Source organism: Peromyscus maniculatus, chromosome 1, assembly GCF_049852395.1.
Source record: "Peromyscus maniculatus bairdii isolate BWxNUB_F1_BW_parent chromosome 1, HU_Pman_BW_mat_3.1, whole genome shotgun sequence".
NCBI lineage: Eukaryota > Metazoa > Chordata > Mammalia > Rodentia > Cricetidae > Peromyscus > Peromyscus maniculatus.
This window is the reverse complement of record NC_134852.1, coordinates 49459276-49483848: the sequence shown is the minus strand read 5'-3', so window position 1 is coordinate 49483848 and position 24573 is coordinate 49459276. Positions and strand designations below refer to the sequence as shown.

Here is a 24573-nt window from a genome sequence, read left to right as displayed (position 1 = left end):
TGGTGGGCGTGTCAACTGGGGCAGCCAGTGTGGAAACCAGCGTGGAGGCTTTTCAGATAACGAGAACCGACCATTAAAAACCAGAGCTCCTCCCACCCCACGCACGCCCTGAGAAGCTATGGCAGTTCATGTTTGCTGGGGCAGGCGGATTGATTTCCGTCAATGGTAGAGCCACTGTGAAGTTGCCCATGCTCCAGTAAACACCACCCACAAACGATTATGCAGGCAACCTCGATATAACTCGGTGGTCACAAACAAAACGAAGCAAACCTAAAAAGATGTGAAAGCACATAAGGAAACTCGTTGGGAAGAAAACAAGGTTTAGCAGAGGCAGGGGGATGAGAGTGGATAACGAGGGAGATAAAAATGACCAAAATGCATTATATACACATATGACATTTGACAAAGAATATTAAAAGCTAATTTCTTCCTCAAAAGTGCTCATCACAGGATTGCTCATCCGGTGTCAGCCGCCAACAGCGTTAGTTGTTCTTGCCGTGTAGCAGGAGCACACAGACTGGGGTTTGCAGCAACACAGATCCCCGACGTCACGCCCACCGACGGCTCCCCAGAGAGGGAGCGCTATCGCACACGAGGAAACAGGCACTCCTAAGAACATGCTTCTGTCACAGGTTATTGTGAGGAACTGCTGGTTTGGAGACCCCTGACCTGGGCTTAAGTCAGCAGCAGTGGACAAAGACCCAGCTCCACAATGCCAAACTTGCCATCAGCATCCTGAGGTTTAAGCATCCTAAGGTTACTTAAATTTTGAGGGACCGTGACTCTTGCCAAATCAGGATGTATGGCTTTGATGCTGAAAATAGTTTCAGAATTAGCCAGTATGATGAAGGCAGAGTTGGAGATTAAAGCTGTTAAGCTAAACTCTCAAGAAGAGAGGGCCAGCACATCCAAGACGCAGATTCGGGCTACTGGAAGAGCATGCTCACAGCATCTTGTGCCCCACGGCGACTATGTGGAAGGTGTTGGAAGCTGTGGGAATTTCATTGCTCGGTGTTTCTTGGGACATCACCAGCCTCCTTTGCCTCTGTTTCCCTCCTTGAAAGCTGAGAAGACAGGTTGGCTCCAGAGGTACCATGAATGGGATTACAGTCTGATAAAATAAAACCAGGAGCTATGGGAGCTGGAGAGATGGCTCAGAAGTTAAGAGCCCTGGTGTCTTCTAGAGGACCCCAGTTTGATTTCTAGAACTCACATGGCAGCTCACAACTGTCTCTAATTCCAGTCCTGGGAGTTTAGAATTATAAGCCAGGTGTGTTGGCACACGCCTTTATCCCAGCACCGGGGGAGGCAGAATCAGGTGGATTTCTGAGTTTGAGGCCAGCCTGGTCTAAAGAGTGAGGACAGCCTCAAAAAACAAAACAAAACAAAACAAAAAACAAATGCAGGCATTGGTGTCTGTCTCTGTTTCTGTCACACACACACACACACACACACACACACACACACACACACGCACACACGCACACACGCACTCGCACACCCAACGCATCAGTGTAGAGCAGGCCTTGACTGACAGCAGAGCAGGCAACAGCGCCCAGACTGTAGCAGTTATAATTACCTTGCAGGAGGGTCGGCGCCTGCAGCATCTGCTTGTAGTATGAATAGTACAGTCCACATTCCGTCCTGAATGAGATTTCTCGCTCTACTTCCTGAAACAAAGTGAGAATGAACTACTGGGTTTACTTGACCTAGTTTTGTTGAAACACCCACCGTTGCTATAGAAACAAGACGCAGAACAACAGAATTTAGGAAAGAAAAGATAACCCTGCAAACACCGAAGTCTTGACACAGGGAGGCATGGAGGCAAGTGCCTGCAATCCCAGCAGCAGGAGGCTGAGACAGGGGGATCACGTCTGGTCAGACTATACGGAGAGATCCTGCCTCAAAACAACCAAATGAAGGCTGAGGTGCTGACGCTGGACGACGGGCTGGATGCCCAGGGGTGCCCATTATTCTTTCTACTTTTGTAAGTGTGATTTCGTAAGAAACCATTTTTAAAACCTCATGGAACTTGTTCCATTTAAGTGGGTATATCGAAGTTCATGGTTTCACACACATTACAACTACAAAAACAATAACAAAACAAACAAACAAAAAACTCTCAAAACTCACCACTAGACCCAAGTACGATTAAATCTCAAGAGTGCTGGAGAGATGACTCAGCGGTGAAGACATTCCATATGCATTTTTCTAAAGTATAAGTGATTTGAAAAGCTTCAGTCTATTCCATTACAGACTCCTTTATTCAGTGCTCTAAAAGCCAGGACCTAGAGCTGAGCTCACACTGTGTAAAAAGTGGGATTGTGCACATCACAACATCCTCAGGTAGCCAGGGGAGGTCATAAACACTCATACTGCTTGCTACAAATCCTCACTCCAGCACATCTTTGCTCATCCCTACCTGCCATGATTTTTCCAAAGAGTAATAAACATTTATTAAAAGAACCACTTATGGGCTGGAGAGATGGCTCAGTGGTGGAGAGTATTGGTTGCTCTTGCAGAGGACCTGGGTTCAATTCCCAGCAGCCACATGGCAGCTCACAATCATCTGTAACTCCAGTTCCAGGGGGATCTGATACCTTCTTCTGGCCTCTGTGGGCACTGCATGCACATGGCACACTTAGAAACATGCAGGCACACAGTCATACACAGAAAATTAAAAAAAAAATAAAATAAAAATAAAAATTTTAAAAAAGGAGAGCCACTTGGGCTATTTATCGTTAGACCTGTAAATTAATGTTTCTTCTACCCATCCTTTAAAAATACTATGAATTCGGACCAGTGAGTGGGCTCAGCAGATAAAGGTGCTTGCTACCAAGCCTGACAACCCGTGTTCCATCCTCATGATCCACTTGGTAGAAATAGTAAGTTATCCTCTGACCTCCACACATGTGCCTTGGCAAATATGTGCTACACAGACACACACAGACACACACACAGAGACACATACATACACATACACACACAGAGAGAAATGCAAAACTTAAAAAAATAGAGTAAAAATATATAAACACTAAGAACCCACTCATGTGCTTATGGAACAATCACTAATGAAATATTAGCATGCACACACACTCATACATGCACATGCACGATTTCAAAGAAATCTTCTAAGAATCTTCAAAGTCAAAATATCCAACTATTAACTCTCAGAAACTATTGGCTGGCATTTATTCCTTCTGGGAACACGGGAGGGTAAACTTTATATACTGAACTTCCTGTCACAGAAAATAACCATATTGGGGAAGTTGTGCATTAAAGAAGAGAAGGAGAGTGAGGAGGAGGAGGAATAAAGGAGGGAGGGGAAGAAGAGCAGGAATGAGGGGGAAGGCTATGAAGGAGGTAAGGAGAAAGGGAGACAGGAAGGAGAAGAAGATGAGGAAGAGGAGTCTGCTAGGCGGGCTGACTCGGGTCTGTAGTTCCAGTACCCGAGGTGGAGACAGGAAGATCACAAGTTGGAAGGCCAGCCTGGGCTACATAGTGAGACTTCATCTCAAAATAAAAGTTTTAAAAGGGCTGGAGGTGTAGGGTGTGGTGGACGTCTTTAATCCCAGCTCTTGGGAGGCAGAGGCAGGCGGATCTCTGCCAGTTCAAGGCCAGCCTGGGCTACATACAGAGCGAGTTCCAAGACAGCCAGGACTACATAGAGAAACCCTGTCTTGAAAAACAGGACGAACAACAATAAGTAGTGCTGTAGATGCAGCCCAGGAGTGCAGACTAGCCTGGCCTACACATGGGTTCCATCCCTGTAGCGCAAAAGCAAAACAGAACAAAACCACAACTATGAGCCTCGGCGCCCTTGCTGCCTGGAAGGGCCTCTGGGGCCAGCCCGCCTCCTCTGCTTCCACAGGGGTGCAGCTGAAAGAGGTGACCTTTCTCAATAATGACACCAACCTAGCCACCTTTCATCTTTGGGAACACATGCTCTATCGCTTTTGAGCATATAAAACCAAACTGGTACCCCATGTTTCTGTCCTGTTCAAACTCCCACTCAGATAACCGTGGAGACTGCCTATGGATGATAACTGAGCAAATACTAGCTTTTGTCCATGCAAAAGAATAAAACGAAAATAAACCCACATTAAGTGTAATTACACTCCTCTTTTTTCCAGCTGCGTTTAAGTGTCACAGTGCCAGCTACTGCCTTCCACAGAGTACCCTAACTTCAAACCTACAGTTTCAGTGGGGGAGCCAGCTCAGTCATTCACATCTTTGGGCTTCATTTCCTATAGGATTCTAAGAATTTTTTTAAAAAAAAAAAAGTCTTATAAAGATGGGGGTTATTCAAAGTGTAAAAAGTGGAAAGCTTTTACGCCCTTCCCCCTCTTTACTACACCCAGAACAGTAAAAACCAAAGGGGGATCTAATTAGTGAAAAACGCATTCAAACATGATTAATTGGTAATCCTGGCACCAGCTGTCTCGAACCAAATGCTATCCTTTATTAGACAGACACTCGCAAGTTTTACATCTGCTTCACGCTAAGAGAACATCTGCTTCACTCAAACACTTTCCCAGTTCTACAGCAATTTATACTCTGGCTGGTGGTCTGCACCAATGAAAATATACATCCGTCGACATTACCCTCTGCAGAATGCAAAGTGGACAGATACTCCCCATTTTAATTTGCACAGGTCCTGGAGGGGAGAGCAGTGTTTGGTGAAAGAGTAAAAACGTGTCTGAAAATAATGACAGAAAGAAGCAGACGGATGAACTGGATACTCTTTTTCACTTGTGTGTGTGTGCGCACGCGTGTGCACGCACCCACAAGCACAAACCTGCAGAGCCGGCAGAGGGTGTCAGGCAGTTATGAGCAGACAGTACGGGTGCTGGAAACTGAACTACGGTCCTCTAGGACAGCAGCCAGTGCTCTTGACCTCCAACCCATCTCTCTAGACCCTGTGCACTGTAGTTTTAGAGATCTGCATCCCTAAAAGCACTGCAGTAGTAGCTTGGATAGTAACTGAAATACTAAAAGGTGAAAACACACCCCAGGGGTGTGCGAGCAAATGGCTGGCCATGCCCAAAAGGTTATCATGCCCTTTGAGACAAATGATATCCAGTTTGGGAACACATCAAGCTCATTTAAAATATCTCATATCAGTAACTTGCGTTGATAGACTATTCTCTCCCTACCCCCAATAATTAGGCTGCTGGGAATGGAGATGCCGACGACGACCCATTAGCTCTCTGAAACGCTGTTACAGAGTTAGGCTAACAAATCATCTCACCAAGAAACCGGAGTTCAAGGGAAGACAGCTGTGCAGAAAGCCCACACTGGGAACCATGCCCTTGGCAAACATATTTACGGCACGTACATGGTTTATTGTCTGGTTAAATTCACATCCATCTGTTAGATGTGAGGATTCCTGCCCCAGAGTTGATTAAAGCTGTGACACGTGACAGCTGACAAGCAGCGTTGGTGAGAAGGTTAAGTCTTGCAAGCTCTACCAGCCCGCACTGGGCCTGCCTGGAAGCCAAGGCAGCTGCGGATTAACCCCGGCTATTCCAGAGACACCCTGATTTGAAGAAGTTTGCAAATCCTGCAGCAGGAAACCTACAAAGGCGTACTGGCGAAACAGAAGCCCATGGAAACGGACTAGGAAGAAGGCAGGAGAGCCGAACACGCTTGGAGTAGGTGGGAACAAGGGAAGTCTAAGAATCCAGTCCTAGACCCAGAGCAGCAAGAAGGAACAGTGCATGGAGAACAAAGGAAATGCTTGTGGCAGCTCCTAAGTCCAGTTCCAGGGGATCTAAGCCAGCCCTCTGACTTCCACTGTTACCAGGTACGCACGTGGCTCGCTCACTCACACACACACACAGGTAAAACACACGCGTAAAATAAATCTAAAAACTATTTTTTTTTAAGTAGCTGGGTGTGGGTGTGGTGGTGCACACCTTTAATCTCAGCACTTGGCTGAGGCAGGGGGATCTCTATGAGTTCCTGGTTTGCATAGTGAGTTCCAGGTTAGATATAGGTATATACAGTTTAACTGTGTCTAAAAAAAAAGACAATGTGGTGGGGTGGTATCTGAGCAGAGATCTGGAGGTAACTGGGCCAGAGGACACCTGAGGGAAGGATCCGCCAATCACACAGAACCACACACAAGAACCAGAGGTAGGCAGGAAGGCAAGGCGGCCCGAGTGCAGATGAGGGCACAGGAAGTGGGTGCTAAGGGCAGGAAGGAGGTAATAGAGGGGCCTCTTCTGCTCCCCTAGGTGACACAGATTCACTCTGGGCCTGTACTTGGAAGCTAGAAAGAGTGAAGTGTGCAGAAGAGAGTTAGGAGTTTGTTTTATACTCACTAGGCAGGCCAGGCTGGCGGGCACTGACTGATCTTTGTGCTTCTGCCTCATGCTAGGATTATAGACACGTACCACCATGCTCGGACACACACCCCCTTCCTTATATAGTACGTATACTTTATATAGTTACGTGTACACGTGTGAGTGTAGGCTACGTTTGTGCAGATGTCCACGGAAGGCAGAAGAAGGTATCAGATCCGAAGGAGCTGGAGTTACAATAACTACTTTTAACCACTGAGGCAACCCTCCAGTCCCTAGAGGTTTATATTTTAAAAGGCTTTTTTTTTAAAAAACCTGCAGAGTTCAGAGTGGTCCACCTGGACCACTTGGTGAAATAAGCCAGCCTCAGAAAGATCAACAGTGCAGACATTCCCTCACGTGCAGGAGCTATACATACAGCATACACATGTGGGACAGGAAAGGGGGGCTATGTGGAGTGGAGGGAGGGGATTGGAGGGAAGGGGAACAAGACAGAGCTGGGGCAAACGAAGAGTCCTGGCAGGTGAACGGAGCTGAGCGCAATGAAGGCACATTTGACATCTCACAACGAAAGCCACTGTTTATAGTCAGTTTAAAAAATAAAGCAGCAAAGCTGGGCTAGCCTTAGGGGCTGCGGCAGTGGCGGCAGCGGTGGCACAGGCAGGGAAAAGACACAGTCTCCTTCTGAACATTACACGAGTGCGGGACTGGGATTTGCTGAGTGACTTCATGTGGGGTCTGGACGAACAAGATCTCTCAAGGCCTTCTGGTCGATGCCAGCCAGACATGAAGTTGTGAGCCGCAGATGTGAAAAACGCCGAGGCGGCTCCCAGCTGCCGGGGCTTTGGCCTACTGCATCTGAAATGCCCACTGGACACCAGAAGAAGGTGGCCAACTAAGGGGCTGATGCACAGGTCTGGATTTCAGGGGAATACCTGAGTGGGATCCTCACTGGGAGCCACCAGCATGCAGATCTAAGAAATGAGGGTGGATGGAAGAGACCTGGGGCCAATGAGAGGTCAGAGGCCAAGGAGCAGCATTAGAAGCCCCTCAGGCTCAGCGGCAGAGGCAGGAGCCAACCCCAAAGAAGTATGTCCTGGAAGACCAAGTCCAAGCAAGGCTGAGTGACTATCACCGGGTTTAGCATCCTGGAGGTCACTGGTCCTTTTACTGAGCGCCTTTTTAGAGAAGGACTGTGTACTCAATCCCAGTTGGAAAGGGTTCCAGAAAGAACCATGAGAGAAGAACAGGGACTATAGTAGGTCAAAAGGAAGAGGGCACAGCGGCCGCGTCCCCCAGATGGGAGCAAAGGTGAAAACATCAACGGCAGAGCGCCTGCGTCAGCAGAGCGAGGCGCAGAGAAGCCAAAGGCACAGCTGTGGGCACGAGAACCAGTCAGGTACGGTGTGAAGGCTTGTTGTCCGCAAGTCCCAGGCGGGGTGAGGCCTGAAGAAGGCCGCCTTGTGAAGATGTGAGCTAGGAGCGGGGCCTGGTAGTCCACCCCTGTGATCTCAAAGCTGCAGAGGCCGCATGTCCGAAACGCAGTCCGCCCAGTATGCATGCAGTCATCTGTGCACAAGCACAGGGCTGCACAAAGTCAAGATGCCCAGCATTCGGGGGGCCTAGGTGGAATCAGTCGCCCTTTTCAGCTCTCACACAAAGATGAACAGAGGATGAAGAGAACAGGGTCAGTGCAGCAAGGACCTCAGCTCTGATGTCAGCTGGACAGGGTTCCCACTCCAGCTGCGGCATGGAGAAACAGTGACATCACTCAATCCTTTTGAACCTCAACTTACCTTTCATAAAACAGAATATACTCTATGAGGAGGGCTTCAGGACTTCAGGTTTAATCTATATGTCGTGTGTGTGTGTGTGTGTGTGTGTGTGTGTGTGTATGTGCGCATGCGCGCGTGCATAAACATGTTTCCTCCAGGGAGTTCAGCACTGGCCAGTTCTGTGTTCTCAGGAACTGCACAGATGCTAAGTAACACAAGGAAAACCAGCTGCAGCTCTGTCGGCACTGCAGCGGCTTTGTAGACTGTTCTAGAACGGTTTGAAACCACCGGAGTATTTGGTTTTGGGTTTCTTTGTTTTTTTAAGAGTTTGGGTGCTACAGCTACGGCTCAAGAGTGAAGCGTCTGTCTAGACTCCACCAGCGAGGGGCTGGGGTTCAGCCCAGTAGGAGGGGTTCAGCCCAGTAGGAGGGGGTTCAGCTCAGAAGGAGGGGCACAGCTCAGGAGGAGGGGCACAGCTCAGGAGGAGGGGCACAGCCCAGAAGGAGGGGCACAGCTCAGGAGGAGGGGCACAGCTCAGGAGGAGGGGCTCAGCTCAGGAGGAGGGGCTCAGCTCAGGAGGAGGGGCGCAGCCCAGGAGGAGGGGCGCAGCCCAGGAGGAGGGGCGCAGCCCAGGAGGAGGGGCGCAGCCCAGGAGGAGGGGCGCAGCCCAGGAGGAGGGGCGCAGCCCAGGAGGAGGGGCGCAGCCCAGAAGGAGGGGGTTCAGCTCAGAAGGAGGGGCGCAGCCCAGGAGGAGGGGGTTCAGCTCAGAAGGAGGGGCACAGCTCAGGAGGAGGGGCACAGCTCAGGAGGAGGGGCACAGCTCAGGAGGAGGGGCACAGCCCAGAAGGAGGGGCACAGCCCAGAAGGAGGGGCACAGCTCAGGAGGAGGGGCACAGCTCAGGAGGAGGGGCACAGCTCAGGAGGAGGGGCACAGCTCAGGAGGAGGGGCACAGCTCAGGAGGAGGGGCACAGCCCAGGAGGAGGGGCACAGCCCAGAAGGAGGGGCACAGCTCAGGAGGAGGGGCACAGCTCAGGAGGAGGGGCACAGCTCAGGAGGAGGGGCACAGCTCAGGAGGAGGGGCACAGCCCAGAAGGGGGGCACAGCTCAGAAGGAGGGGCACAGCTCAGAAGGAGGGGGCACAGCCCAGGAGGAGGGGCACAGCTCAGAAGGAGGGGCACAGCTCAGAAGGAGGGGCACAGCTCAGAAGGAGGGGCACAGCTCAGAAGGGGACCATTTACCTAATGGGCAGAGTGCTTACTTGCATCCCTAGTGCAGGGAACATTTCTCACTTGAAAAAAAAATCACTAGTGCCTGGTATTTTTAGGGTAAAGAATGGCAAATTATGCTCTATTAAAATTACAGAAACTGTTTTCTAGGGCCACATTTGGCCATTCCTATCTTCCTAGAATTAAATCCATTTTTTTCTAAGACCTCAGATTTGCATAGGCATGCTATCCGTGACGTCATGACCTGCTTCTGGTTTTTAGTTCCTGGACTTCTACTTCATTTCTTCTATCTTTGTGCTTTGGTGGACAAGACCACACTGAGAGCTTTCATTTTCTTTTCTTCCTTTCTTTTTTTTTTTAAGATTTATTTATTTATTATACATACAGTGTTCTGTCTGCACGTGTCCTTGCAGGCCAGAAGAGGGCACCAGATCTCATTACAGGTGGTCGTGAGCCACCATGTGATTGCTGGGAATTGAACTCAGGAACTCGGGAAGAGCAGTCAGTGCTCTTAACCACTGAGCCATCTCTCCAGCCCCGGTAGCTTTCATTTTCACCAAACGTTTTCCTGTTTATTGATCTACTACTTAGCTGTATCCCTCCTTTTGCCCAATTGTTTACTCTGCAATTCCACGAAGGAATATTCCATTCATTTCTGCGTGCTTCTTTCCTGTTCTATATTATACTATTTAAAACAACAAAACTCCGCACACTGCTTTGAAATACATCTCTGCTTCCTGGATTTCATTTCTAATTTCTAAACATTCCACATTCCTTCCCTCATGCTCCAAGAATTGTTTAAGAACTACTTTCAGGCACCTGTCTACAATGTAGAAGACCCTGGCTTCAATCCTCAGGGGTACAATAAAGTGAAGAGAGAATGGAGGAGGGGAAGGAGGGCAAGCAGGGGGTGACACTCATTACAAGCAGCAAGGAGTTTTGTTTTTAGCTAGCTTGAATTTTTATTTAAAGGAATGAATGTATCAAAGAGGAAACTGTCACACTATCCTGAGGCAGGAGCCTGAGTGTTTACGGAGAGAATAAAGTCTTTCTACGTTTTCTGTCAAAAACAAAACAAAACAAACTCTGGGAAGCCAGAGAGATGGCTCAGCCTGAGCACTTTCTGCTCTGGTAGCAGACCCAGGTTCAGTTCCCAGCACCCACATTAGCAGGTTCACAATTGCCTTGCTTTACAGTTCCAGGGCATCCAATGCCTTTTTCTGGCTCTGGGGACATAGCACCTGTGTGCCTGCATATACACACACCTATATGAGTAACTTAAAAATAAAAGTGTGGAAATCAGATATAATAGTGCACACCTGTGAGTTTGAGGCTGGCCTGGTCTACAATATGAGTTCCAGGCCAGCCAGGAGTAGTGAGACCCTGTTTCAATTAAAAAAAAAAAAATTGGATATATTCGATATACTTGTGTTCATGTATCTTATGTCCTGCTTTTGGGAATGCTTCTTTGATTCATCCCCCTCTCCCCCGTGTGTGTGTGTGTGTGTGTGTGTGTGTGTGTGTGTGTGTGTGTGTGTGTGTGTGTGTGTGTGCGCGCGCGCGTGCAGTGTGTGTGTCCTGCTTTTAACTGGGGAGGTTTACAGGGTGACTTTCTTAACTACAACACAGGACAACTTGCTTACGTCTCTGTGTACTGTCTACTGATGTTCTGCAGTGAGTAACCGTGATGGTGTGTTGTGTCTACTTCTCCTGAGCTTTTGGGTAGTTTTCTTTCATAAACACACCTATGGGGCTGTGTATTTTGAGACAGTATCACTATGGAGCCCAGGCTGGTCTTGAACTCAGGTCTCTCAATTCTCCTATTTCCACTTCTTAAGCGGTAGGATTACAGGGATGTATTACAAAACTCAGATCTATTTGTTGATTTGTCATGTAGCTCAGGGTGACTTCAAAATCTCTACGTAGTTGAAGATGTCCTTGAACTTCTGATCATCTCGCTTCCAGCACCCAGTGCTGAGGTCACAGGTGTGCACAGTTTACATGATGCTGGAGATAAGCCAGGGCTTCCTGCATGCTATACGAGCACTCTACTGAGACCCATCCCCTGTCCAGCTTACCAGACTGGAATAGACACTTATTTATAGATATATTTTGCTTCTAGCTATATAAAAGAAAGTCTAAGATGTCTCCACTACCTTTTTCTCATTTTTCTTTTCATGTGCCATGTTACTACTATCATATCATTACTTAGTCATTATGTTACATAATCAATCACTACTTCATTACACATGTCAGCCTGTGCTGCTTACATCCAATACACTTTGTGCTGTAGTGTTATGTAGCCTTGGTCCTATAAATGCAAGTTCCACTGATAGCATTTATGACATTTTTTTCTTCTGTTACACACACACACACACACACACACACACACACACACACACACACACTTTTTTTTTTAGATGAAGTCTAGCTATATAGCCTTGGCTGGCTTGGAACTCACTCCATAGACCAGACTGGCCTCTATTTGCCGGATTCTGCCTCCCGAGTACTGGGATTTAAGCCGTACACTGCCATGCCCCACTTCTGTCTAAAGGCTGGGTTAAGTATTTCCGCTTTCAGTTTCTTTAGGAACTTGAAAATCATTTCCCACTATAAGAGTTGGTATAGGGGGCTGGAGAGATGGCTCAGAGGTTAAGAGTACCAACTGCTCTTCCAGAGGTCCTGAGTTCAATTCCCAGCACCGACATGGTGGCTCACAACCATCTGTAATGAGATCTGGTGCCCTCTTCTGTATACATAATAAAGAAATCTTAAAAAAAAAAAAAAAAAAAAAAAAGAGTTGGTATAGTGCCTGTGGTGGTTTGAATAAGAATGCCAGGCCGGGCGTTGGTGGCGCACGCCTTTAATCCCAGCACTCGGGAGGCAGAACCAGGCGGATCTCTGTGAGTTCGAGGCCAGCCTGGGCTACCAAGTGAGTTCCAGGAAAGGCGCAAAGCTACACAGAGAAACCCTGTCTCGAAATACCAAAAAAAAAAAAAAAAAAAAAAAAGAATGCCAGCATAAGCTCATATATTTGAATGCTTAGTCACCAGGGACTGGCATTATTTGAAAGGATTAGAAGGATTAGGAGGTGTGGACTCACTGGAGTGTGGCCTTATTGGAGAAGGTGTGTCACTAGGGGTGGGCACTAGGGTTCAAAAGCCCATGACAGGCTCAGGCTCTCTCGTTCTTGGCCTTCAGATCAGGATATGGCTCTCAGCTACTGTTCTAGAGCCATGTACACTGCCATGCTCTCTCCCATGGTGATAATGGACTAAACCTCTGAACTGTAAATAAGCCCCCAGTTAAATGTTTTTTCTTTAAAAAGTTGCCTTGGTTATGGCGTCTTCTCACAGAACAGTGAGGAGAACAGTGACTAAGACAATGCCTTTAATACGATGAAATAAGTTAACATGTAAATCACTTAGAATATTCTATAAGCATCATTCAAAATTTTAAAAAAAATTGTGGCAGGGTAATATGCAAATCACTTTTGTAGGCCTAGATTAGCTCTAACTTGTGATCCTCCTGCCTCAGCCTCTTGAGTGTTCGCATTACAGGTATGTACCACCACACTCAATTCCATTCATGGTCCCTGAGTTTCACATGTGATCATGGGAACCCATGACTCTCCTCTCAGGTCATGTGATCTGTAATTCCCACTGGCTCTGTTATTAAGTCCTGCAATCCATCTCCCTACTCTTCTCACTCTGAAACTGAGGGGCTGTGTATGCTATGAAATCACTCTACCACTTAGCTGTATCCCCAGTGCTAAGTCTTACAATGCCATACTGCTCTACACTTTTTATTCTTCTGTACACACCTCACATGCACAGAGTTCAGTGGGCAACTTTGTAGAATTGGCTCTTTCCCCCTCTTTACATGGATTCCAGGAATGGAACTCAGATCATCAGGCTTATGTCCAAACTGCTTCTACACACGAGGCCATCTCAGTGGCTCAGAATTAGTGCATGTACATAAACATACACACACACACACACACACACACACACACACACACACACACACACACACACGGTCTCATGGATCCCAGCTGGCTTCAAACCCATTATGTAGCCCAGGATGACCTTGAACCTCTGATCTTCTTGCCTCTTCCTCTCAATTGCTGGGATCACAGGTTTGCTCTGCCATATCATGTTTTCATAGTGTTACTTCAGGCTAACGGTTTTGCTGGGTTAACATTCCCTGGGACCAACTATGTCCTTTCAATTTGTATACCCAAATTTCCCTTTATCCTTGAATTTTCGGGTGACAAGTTTCTGTCACCCCTCCCCTCCTCTTTGTTGGGACACCAGTGCTGCAGTCCATTATCGTCATGGCGGGGAACATGGCAGCACGCAGGCAGACATGGTGCTGGAGAAGGGACTGAGAGTCCTACATTTTGATTCACAGACAGCAGAAGCAACTTGTACCACACTGGGTATAGCTTGAGCAAAGACCTCAAAGCCCGCCCCTACAGTGACACACTTCCTCCAACAAGGCCACACCCACTTTAACAAGGCCACACCTCCTAACAGTGCCATTCCCTATGGGCCTTTGGGAGCCATTTTCTTTCAAACTACCACAGTGAGTAGGAGCACTTGCAGAGGATCTGTGCCCAGGTGGAGGTGCACATCCACTGGACAGTTCCAGGCGATCTGATGCTCTCTTCTGGTACATAGACGGACCTGCAGGCAAGCACTCATATTCATAAACATAAATTAAATTTTAAAAAGTCTATCTTCCAAACTGGCAAATACTCTTTATTTTGGGGACACGGTCTCACTGTGTAGTTGAAGCTGGCCTTAAACTCAATCCTCCTGCCTTAGCCTCTTGAGTGATGGGGTTTCAGGCCTCACCACTGTGCCTGGCTATTTGTGATCTATGTGGTCTCTATCTTCAAGCCCTTGCTATCAAGTTTTGCTGGTTTCTTCTCCTCCTTTCTCTTACTGTATCATTTCACAATCTTCTGCTGGCTCCTTCTGGGTAATTAATCATTGTGAATATAACTGACAAGTTCTTCCTTGGTCAGTTCTTCCCGAAAAGGCTCTGGTGGAAAGAGGTGAGGGGCACTCACACCAGCAAAGTAACTTTAGGAGAGAGGCTGCTTTTCAACAGTGATTTCTTAGCCTGCCCTGGTGGTGTATGACTCAAATCCCAGCCCTCAGGAAGCAGAGTCAGAAGCAGGGAGAAATCTGAGTTCAAGGTCAGCCAACTCTACATAGTGGATCCCATGCCAGCCAGGGCAATGTAGTGAGACCTTAAGAATGATTTCTTTAGATCCCCCCCCGCCCCCCGAGTTTAGTCAACAGTGATTGGCAATGTTAGAGTTGTCCAAACAGCAGCTTCTGTTCTACTAAATCCCATGTCCTACAGATACAGTCAAATCCTGTAAGGACTCCCTTCATACTGCCTAGCTCCACTCTTGTTCACAGAGGCACATCTAGGAAAACTGCTTTGTGGCTCCTTGTGCCTGTCCCCAGGGCCCCCATCAGGGCATGGGTGGACATGCCAGTACCTCAGGCCTATCTATACTCTGTAACTTCACCGGAGGGCGGAGCTGGAGAGCCCTCGGTCAGGTCAGCACCTTTTACACTCTGGACCTCACCGGTTTTGCCTGGAATTGGGATAAAAGGACTTTGAGACTCAGAAGATACAAAGTCTGGGGCACAGTGTGGTAGAGTATGCTTGGCATGCGCAGCCTTAGATGGGAGGGAGGGAGAGAGGGGAAAGAGAATCCAGCTCTCTTCATTTTCCTTAATTGTTCTGACACAATTTCAAGACGAGTAGAAAGTGACATGTTTTTACTGCCACTTCAGAGTGAGAAGTTAAGTAAGTAATTTTGGAATTTAATGACACAATTAGAAACAATCTAACTCTCCAAAATTGGGGCACATTCAAAGAGTGAAATAAATAAGAGTATACGAGTGTCAAATCTGTGGAATTCTATAAGCATACATCTTTAATCTAATAATGGTACAAGCTTGGTGAAGACGTGTGTCTGTGTAAGAAGTATGTGATGTGACATCAGATATGGCAATTGTACACATGATATTGGGCTTGCTAGGTAAAATACATACGCATGTAGGATGAAAAATGGAAGAGGAAAATATTTTTCTTTGGTGGTGGTGGCAGAAATGAAACCCAGGCATGCACAAACTAGACAGATGATCTACCACTAAACCACATCTGCACCTTCAGCACCCAAAAGTTCCCCCTTTGTGTTCCGTGTGTGTGTGTGTGTGTGTGTGTGTGTGTGTGTGTGTGTGTGTGAGAGAGAGAGAGAGAGAGAGAGAGAGAGAGAGAGAGAGAGAGAGAGAGAGAGACTGAAGACAGAACCCTAGGCCTATACTCTACTGCTGAGCTACATCTCTGACCTTTTTTCACTTTGTTTACATTGAGACAGGGTCTTGATAAGTTGCCCATGCTGGCTTTAAACTTACTCTGCAGTCCTCTGCCTCTTGAGCAGTTGATCCAGTCAGCTCTGAAAACATTTTTGATAAAAGTAATGTGAACTGAAACTGGGTGTGGGAGGCACGTGCCTTGGATCCACCGTTCAGAAGGCAGAGACAAGTGGGTCTCTGTGAGTTCAAGGCCAGTCTGGACTACACCTCCAGGCCAGCCAGGGCTACATAGTGAGACAGTCTAAATCACAAAAAGTGTGTGTGTGTGTGTGTGTGTGTGTGTGTGTGTGTGTGTGTGTGTGTGTATTCCTAAATACGGAAGTACAACCTGCTCAGTCTCTATAATATTATTTGTATGTATGTTTTCAGGGCCGATCATTTGGTATTGATAATCAACTGGTGTGCCCTTCCTTATTTATAACAACAATTAATGAAAAAAAGAGGCCATGAATCTAAGCATTTGGGAAGGCTTAAAGGGAAGGGAAGGAGGAAATGATATCATTATAAACAAACAAACAAAAAGGAGTAGTGAGTCTTACGCAGTATTTTTCATCTGAAAGTCTGTTTTCACCATCACACTATAGCATGAATAACAACAACAAATAAAGCATAATAAACGTTCAATACTAGAAGCATAGCAGCAACATGGCTGTCCTACAGCTTCTCCTGACCCTGATCACTAAAATGCACTGGCTGTCTCCCACTTGCCAGAACTCACAGCATCCCACCAGCCAAGCTAAGCTGCTCCTTCCGGTCCACCTCCAGGCAGATCTCCCCAGCAGCCGGCTGCCTCCCCGTTCCTCTGCTTTCCCTTCCTGCAACCCTAGAGGTCCACCCTGCTTCAAACACAAGCTTATTTACTTGGCCCCAATAATGCACTGGGCTTGGAGGGCAAGGCAGCAGGTGAGAATGTAGACTGTGCCCTTCCGGTGTGTTTTAATTATGATAAAGAAGAGCAGAAAAAGCAGGCTGCTTTTAAAGGCCAATTTAAAGCTAAGGTGTTTACTAAGTTAAAAAACAAAACAAAACAAAACAAAAACACCATAAAATGTAGCAAGAACCCTGCAGGCAGTCCACACAGGTTATGTCTTTTTAATCTATAACATCTGAAGTTTCGTGACAAGGAAAATAAACTACAGTGACTGAACAGGAGGAAATAAACTCTCTACCCCATAAACGAGGCTCAGAATGGGGTTCGAAATAGATTTTCTATATTGCTTAAGCCAGTATCTTTCCCTTTGGTTTTCAAGTTAATGCTTCGAGGTTCCCACTTTTCAAACTCTAATGCTGCAAAGAACATTCCAAAAATCACTTTGAAGCAAACTGTCACACAGTCAAGGTGAGCCTGGGTTATTCTTGGTTTTCCAGTGAAGTGACGAGGTGACACTATCCTGTCCTCATCTTACCGGGACTCCAATCTGTGTCTGCTCAGGCACTTCTCAGCCCTAAGCACCCGACGATCATGTCCCCTTGGACAACACATTTAGGATTTCCCATGACCCTAACCATAGTCCACATGTGTAAGCAAAAAAAAGGCGTTTGCCTTTAGAAATGCTTTACTCCTGAGCTTTGGAGCCAAGAGGTTCTTTGTTTTTTTTTTTTTTTTTTTAATAACATTTTTTTTTTCATGTATTTTACATAGCGACTGCAGTTTCCCTTCCCTCCTTTCCTTCCCTTCCCCTCCTTCCCATCTGCTCCCCTCCCCATCCACTTCTCCTTGTCTCCATTCAGAAAGGGGCAGCCTCCCATGGGCTTGAACACAGCTTGGAACATCATGATGAGGCAGGACCGAGCTCCTCTCCTTGCTTCAAGACTGGGCAAGGTCATCCAGCATGGGGAACAGGTTCCCCAAACCAGCTAAGCACCAGGGACAGGTCCTAGTCCCATGCTAGGAGCCTCACAGATAGACCAAGTCACACAACTGTCACACAGGCAGAGGACCTAGGTCGGTCCCATGCAGGCTCCTTAACTGTTGATCCAGAGCCCGTGTGCTCCCACAAGCTCAGGTCAGCTGCCTCTGTGGGTTCCCCGTCATGACCCCCTTGACTCATACAATCCCTCCTCCCTTTCCTCAGCAAGACTCCTGGAGCTCAGCCCAGTGCTTGGCTGTGGATCTCTGTATCTACTTCTATCAGCTACTGGATAGAGTATCTCTGATGACAATTAGGGCAGTCACCAATCTCATTACAGTAGATGGGCCAAGAGTTCTTTATTGGTTGCCAACCAATAAAGACCTCCAACTTGGCCTTCCATGTATGGTAGTCTGTAACTTTCTCTCCTGGACTACAATACCAGGCCATCCAGGGCTGGGCACTGAGACTGTTTCTCAAAGGAAACAAACACAAAGACACATGGCATTGAGGTAGGGCACGGTGGTGTATTTTTGGAATCCCAGCACTCAAGGCTGAGTATGAAGGACCAACGGCTGGAGGCTAGCCTGAGCTATGCAGTGAGGTGTTATCTTAAAATCAAGTAAAAAGCAAACCAGGAAGTCATTTGGAACACAGAAACTCAACACGTGAGCTCTTTATCTTTCAAGGAATTATTTTTAGTCTCTGAATAATTAACAATTCCAAGTACTCAAAATGAAAGTATTTTCACTAAAAAAAAAATAGCTTAGTGCCAGGAGGAACTGCACACACCTTTAATCTCAGCACTCGGGAGGCAGAGGAGGGCAGACCTCTGAGTTCAAGGCCGGCCTGGGCTACAGAGCCAGTTCCAGGCCAGCCAGGGCTACACAGAGAAACCCTGTCTTGAAACAAATAAAAAGAGATACTGCTTGAATAAAAAGTGGGGAGGGGAGTTGGTTGTAGCCTCCACAGGACAGAGAGTGGTGGGTGGAAGAAACCTGTTAGAGGATATGCCAGCTTGTGGCATCCCAGATGGCATCGGAGGCACAGCGAGAGGCTGTCCAGGCTTCTCTCTTCCCCATTCTACACACTTCTGAAACAATCTCACCCACACATCTACAAGCTGGTAATATGAAAATGTCCATTTTTCAACACAGATGGAGTGCCTGCCTTTGGAGCCACAAATCCAGCTTCCTTAACTCCCTGTCTTTGGCATGACAACTCAGAAAGTGCCTTCAGTACTGAAAGTCAGCTGGGGGTGGGGGGTGGGGGTGGCGGCAGGAGAATCCCAAGTCAGAGCCAGCCTGGGCTACACAGTGAGACTTTGTCCTTGGAAGGAACTTCCAAACTCCAGAAATCAAGAATTCAGCTGTTCTCAGCCCTCTGTTCCTGGAAGGCAGCCCTTAACTCCTGAGTGACGAGGGTCCTTTTTCTGAAGACCCCATCTGACAGCTGATGCTGCTGACTCAGGATGGGCCTCTTGTTTGTATGAAGATGACTCAGGATGTCAGTAAGCCTCGCTAGTAACTAGAAGGTTAGGGCTTTGACCACACAGTATCATTCTGACCTCTCTAGGCTACAGACTGTGTTCAGCCAAGGATCCACTGAGTCTTGTGCCAGCTAGTTTTCCTGACAATTTGACCCCATCTAGAGTCATTATGAAAGACAGAACCTCAATTAAGGAAATGTGACCACCAAACCGGCCTGTGGGAAAGCCTGTGGTATTTTCTTGATCAGTGTGGGGAGGGCTCAACTCACTGTGAGTGGTGTCCCACCTGCACAAGTGAAAGCAAGCCATGAGGAGCAAGCCATGAGAAGCAAGCCAGTCGTCAGCCTCCCACTATGACCTCTGCCTGAGTTCCTGCCCTAATTTCCTGCAATGATGGACTGTGGAAGTCAAGGCTGAAACAAACCCTTTCCTCCCCAAGTCGCTTTTGGTCATGGTGTTTCATCACAGCAATGGAAACCCTAAGACACTCGTCTGCACTGGAGCTCAGGTGAGCTGTATCGGATGGTACACTGGCATCAAACTAGACACTGCTGCCCTGTGCAAAGAGAGTACTTCAACCTGAGCTCACAAGGAAGAGGAATGGATGCTTGGGTCTGGGCCATCCTAGACTGCCCTGCATCTTTCCCTTCCGCTGGTTCTAGCCTGTATCTTTATGCCACCTTCAAGTACAGCATGTCCCTGAGTTCCAGGTGTCACTCTAGCCAACTGCTCATCCTGAATGGCTAGTGAGCACCTCAGAAGTTATAGTCATCTCCTTAGAGGTGAGAGTCAACTGGGGATCCCTCAACTTGAGACCGGAATTTGGCTTTTTGAAAGTGGGTCTCACTATGTTATCCTGGCTGGCATGGACCTGTGTAGACCAGGCTGGCCTCGAACTCAAGAGAACCACCTGCCTCTGCCTCCCAAGTACTGGCATTAAAGGTGTGTACAACCACACCCAGGAGCAACTAGTCTGCAGCCAGGGCAGTTTGCCGAGGGCTAGTTCTCAACCTGGGAAGTTTGGCATACCTGGTAGTAGCTGGAGAGAAGTCACTGTGCCCCAGAGAACTGCATCTGGCAGTCTCCATATGTTACTGGGAGTGGCAAATGTGGCCAACCAGCCACCAAGCTGCTCACAGAAGACCAAAGTTACTATCTTTCTGCCCTGTCAATCACCTTCCCTAAAAAATGGCAAAATGTCCTTCCAAACCAACTTCCTAGAAACCCGACTCCGCCCTCCCTCTTCTTCTCCAATTCCTCCCAGCCTCTGAACCCCTAAACAATGGGAGTGTAAACGCAAGTTCTCCAAAGAAGGCATATCTGAGTGGAAGGCCCTGCAGATCGAGGAACTGACTAGAAGCTCCATGCCTGTGGAGAGAAGGACGGCTGCAGACCCAGAGCCAAATCATCTGCTGTCTTTAGTCTCAGCAGCCATCTATCCCCAACCTCGTTCCCTGACTAGCATGTCTGTCTAGCAGGTGAAACTTTTGGCATCCACTCACTTAGCCAACCACTGGCTTCTCCCAGATTCAAGACTAAGAATGTCCTAAGACAGCACCTGGAACCCACAGTAGAGATTCCCCCCACCTTGCTGTGACCCATGTCTTTCTTAGGTTTCTGTTGCTGTGATAAAACACCACGACCAAACCAACTTGGGGAGGAAGGGTTTGCCTTACACATCCAGTTCCTCATGAAGGGAAGTCAGGGTAGAAACTCAAGGAAGGAATTAAAGCTGAGGCTATGGAGGGGTGCTGCTTAATGGCCCGCTTGGCCTGCTTTCCTATACAACCTGGGACCACCTGCCTAGAGATGGCCCTGTCCCCAGTGGGCTGAACACTCCCACATCAATCAAGAAAATGCCCCAGAGACTTCCTTACAGGCCAGTCTGTTGGAGGCATCTTCTCAAGTGAGGTTTTCTCCTCCTGGATGACTTGAGCTTGTGTCAAGCTGGCAAAAAACAAAAAACCAACAAGAAAACCAGCACACCCACATTCTTGGTGTCCCCCCAAAGTATCTGGGTAATGCACTGATTCATGATCCCTCTGATCTGTGACCAGAGAAGTTCCTGTGACCTTTTCCACAGCAGCACGTGTCACTCAGAGCAACAGGAATCTGTATCCAGGCCATGCTCACTCATATTTAGCTCAAAATAAACTCTCATTCCCTCCGGAGCCAGAGCTGCGCTGTGTAGACAGGGTCTCACCTTCCTTCCTTCCTACGCTCACAGAGTTCTGGCCCACGGGCCTCCTCCCCGACTCTGGACTGGCCAACTTCACTCTCACTTCTCAGCCACTTCCCTGCGCTACATTTCTTCCTTCTTACCATGGAGGCCCTGGGTTCCACGTCTCACCCTTGAGAGCTCAGCTTTATCCTGACTCTAAGGAGGCCCCTAGTCACTCATCTGCTTTGATTTTTCTCTCTGATTTTGTCCCCCTCATCAAAATTAAGTCTCAGTCAATGCCGGATTCCCAGGCCTCGAGGAGTGCCTGGCTCACAGAAGATAATCGCTTACTGGATATCCTAATTGGATATTCAGGTCTCATGGAATCCACTGAACAGGATTAACTCAGCGGTGGGCTCTAGCTTTATTCTGCCCTCCTCAATCCATTCTCCACACCACGGCCCGAGACATCTCTCTAGTGAAGCGCTGCAGCCTACTTGGATGCAGGGCTCAGCACACGCTCAAAGGCCATTCTCTCTGACATGGAGACACAGGCCCTTCACCATCAGCTGTTGCCACACTCAGCCACCCTTTGCCCATCTGTCCTCCGGCAAGGCTGTGCTGCGGCTGGCACATGCAAGTCTCTCTTGCCTCCTGGCCTTAAGCACATGTTCCTCCCCTGTGGTGTTCATTTTCCCTCCCTGGGTCTCTTCCTTGATTCATCCTTCAGGATTCCTTAACCAGGACATGTAGAAACCTTCCCTGACCCTCCTGTGGGCCTCCTTAGAACTCTACCCAGGTCAGAGCATGGATTCAGGATGTGTACCACTATCTGAAGCCTTGCCTGTATTATTCTCAAGAGCATCACCCACATGGAGGAAGGGGCTCATCTTATTCGTTTGTACCGCTACAGTTAGGCACAGTGCATGCTTAATAATGCAGATGTCTACTTCGTATTTACTAGACAAGCTGATGCCTTTATTAGTTCCTCCATGTTCTCCACAGCATTTAGTTTGGTGTTACCCACAAGACATGGGCTCAATCCTATTGAAAAAGTAGCACAGTAGCTACTCTGACCCAGGGTACCCAAGCATCTTGATGATCGAGTATGGTTCTTTAAGGATGTGAGCAAGGCCACTTGTAAACTTTAAAGAGCTCGACTAATAAATAGTTCTTTCAACATGTCTTCCTGCCACACTGCTATCAGCATTTAACTTTGGCCATATAGTCCCAGAGGTATTTTAGGCTTTATTCAAAATAAAGATATTAATGTTCATCAAGAAGCATTACCTGGGGCTGGAGAGATGCCTTAGCAATTATGTGCACTTGTTGCTCTTCCAAAGGACCAGGGTTCAATTCCCAGCTCACAACCACCTGGAACTCCAGCTCCAGGGGATCCAATGCCCTTTTCTAGTCTCTCCCAGGCATTTGCACCCACAGGCAGGTGTACCCACAGGCAGGTGTACACACAGGCATTTGCACCCACAGGCAGGTGTATACAGAGGCAGGTGTACACACAGGCAGGTGCACCCACAGGCTGGTGCACCCACAAGCTGGTGCACCCACAGGCAGGTGTACCCACAGGCAGGTGTACACACAGGCAGGTGCACCCACAGGCTGGTGCACCCACAGGCAGGTGCACCCACAGGCTGGTGCACCCACAGGCTGGTGCACCCACAGGCAGGTGTACACACAGGCAGGTGCACCCACAGGCAGGTGTACACACAGGCAGGTGCACACACATGTATGCACACTATACCTAAACAATAAAGAAAATCTTAAGGAAAAAGAGCAAGGCATGTTTGGATCAAAACTTCCTTCTATGGAGTCACACAGACATGCCCTGAAATGATACCGGCAGGCTCTAGATATTTTAAGACAGAAAGAAAACAAAATGATATTTAGAGAGTCAACTTCCCAACTCTAAGAAAATGATGGCTTTCCCACTCAAACCCATCTGCACACACAATATTAGAAAGGTCTGAAGCTCCTGATGGAAAGGAGGGCTCCATTTGAGTTTCTTCCTTTCTTTTTGCCTATCGCAGCCAACAGACAGAAAAAATTAAAAAGTTAAAAAATAAGTTTTCCACCATGACCCAGCTCACACCAAGATATATACAATCAAAACTAAAGGTAACAAACAATCCGCAATCCTGCTCTATACTATTCCACTGGATTTTACCAAAAAGCATGACTTGCAGTCTACTATGCCAGTTTCACAACCCACATTTTGACAAATACAACAACTACAGTAAAACCAGACTGATTAAAAATAACAAAATTCAACTTTCTTCCTCTCTCTCTTCTTCCTGCATGTGTATAGGGTAAGGGGATACACAGGCACATGTATGTGTATGTGCACATGAATGGTGGCCAGAAGTCACCCTGGAGTGGCATTCCTCGGAAGCCATCTGTCTCCCTGGAATTGGGACTGTAGAGTGCACCACTCTACCTGGCTTTTTACGTGAGTGCCGAAGATCTGAACTCAAGTCCTCAGCACGCACTCTACCAATGTGCTCATCTCCGTAGTGCTTTTTCCTTTATTTTTCAGACAGGGGCTTACTATGTAGCCCAGGCTAGCCTCAACTCTCAACCCTTCTGTCTCTGACTCCCTAGTGATGGGACAGTTTGGGTACCACCATACTGAGTAAGAAACTCATCTGATTATACAAATTTTGATGCCATTTTTAAACGACGAACACGTTAAGTCTTTTTACCCTAGAGTCAAACCCTTTCAAGATCCAGGATTCTTTTCTGTTTTGGGAGGATAAGGTCTCATGTAACCCAGGCTAGCCTTTGAATGCCTGATCACCCTTTTTCCACCTGAATACTGGGATTACAGACATCCACTACCATGCCAGGATAAGAAAGTGGGTTGGATTCTGGTGATAAAACTGTGTGGTCTTGGTCATTCATCTACATGGCTGGCAACTGGAAAAATGAATTAGTAGATCATAGAATAATGATCCAAAGTAGCCCATACCTTAATATTGGAAAACCACAAATCATTCTCATGCAGGGTGGCCAGGTAGACAGATGTAAGAAGTCCAATGCAAAGGGCCACGATTCCACCAACCACAGACGACAGGATCTTCCAGAACCTTCCCGAGGCACGACCTTTTCGGAAAGTGAAACACATCAAACAAGAATACAGAACCTGGGGCAGGTGACAGCGCCACTGTTAACACCGCTTGCTGCTCCTGCAGAAGCCTGAGTTTGGTTTCAGGCCTCAGATCAGGCAGCTTGCAACTGCCTGGAACTCCAGCGGAAAGGGAGCTGATGCCTGCTTTTGGCGCGTGTTCATGGGTACAACCTACACACGTGAAAAATCATAATAAATTTCACAGAAACAATAAAGCACT

The 24573-nt window shown here is 47.6% G+C and overlaps 1 protein-coding gene across 1 annotated transcript in view; it reads right to left on the bottom strand.

The window, feature by feature from the left end:
- Dpy19l3 (dpy-19 like C-mannosyltransferase 3) overlaps window positions 1–24573 on the bottom strand; it is a 73288-nt gene that overhangs the window by 44401 nt on the left and 4314 nt on the right. The window contains exons 3-4 of the mRNA XM_006985016.4: window positions 24195–24328; window positions 1580–1670 (exon numbers count right to left, since the gene is read on the bottom strand). Of these exons, the coding sequence (XP_006985078.1) occupies window positions 1580–1670; window positions 24195–24328 (225 nt within the window). The remainder of the gene's footprint in view (window positions 1–1579; window positions 1671–24194; window positions 24329–24573) is intronic.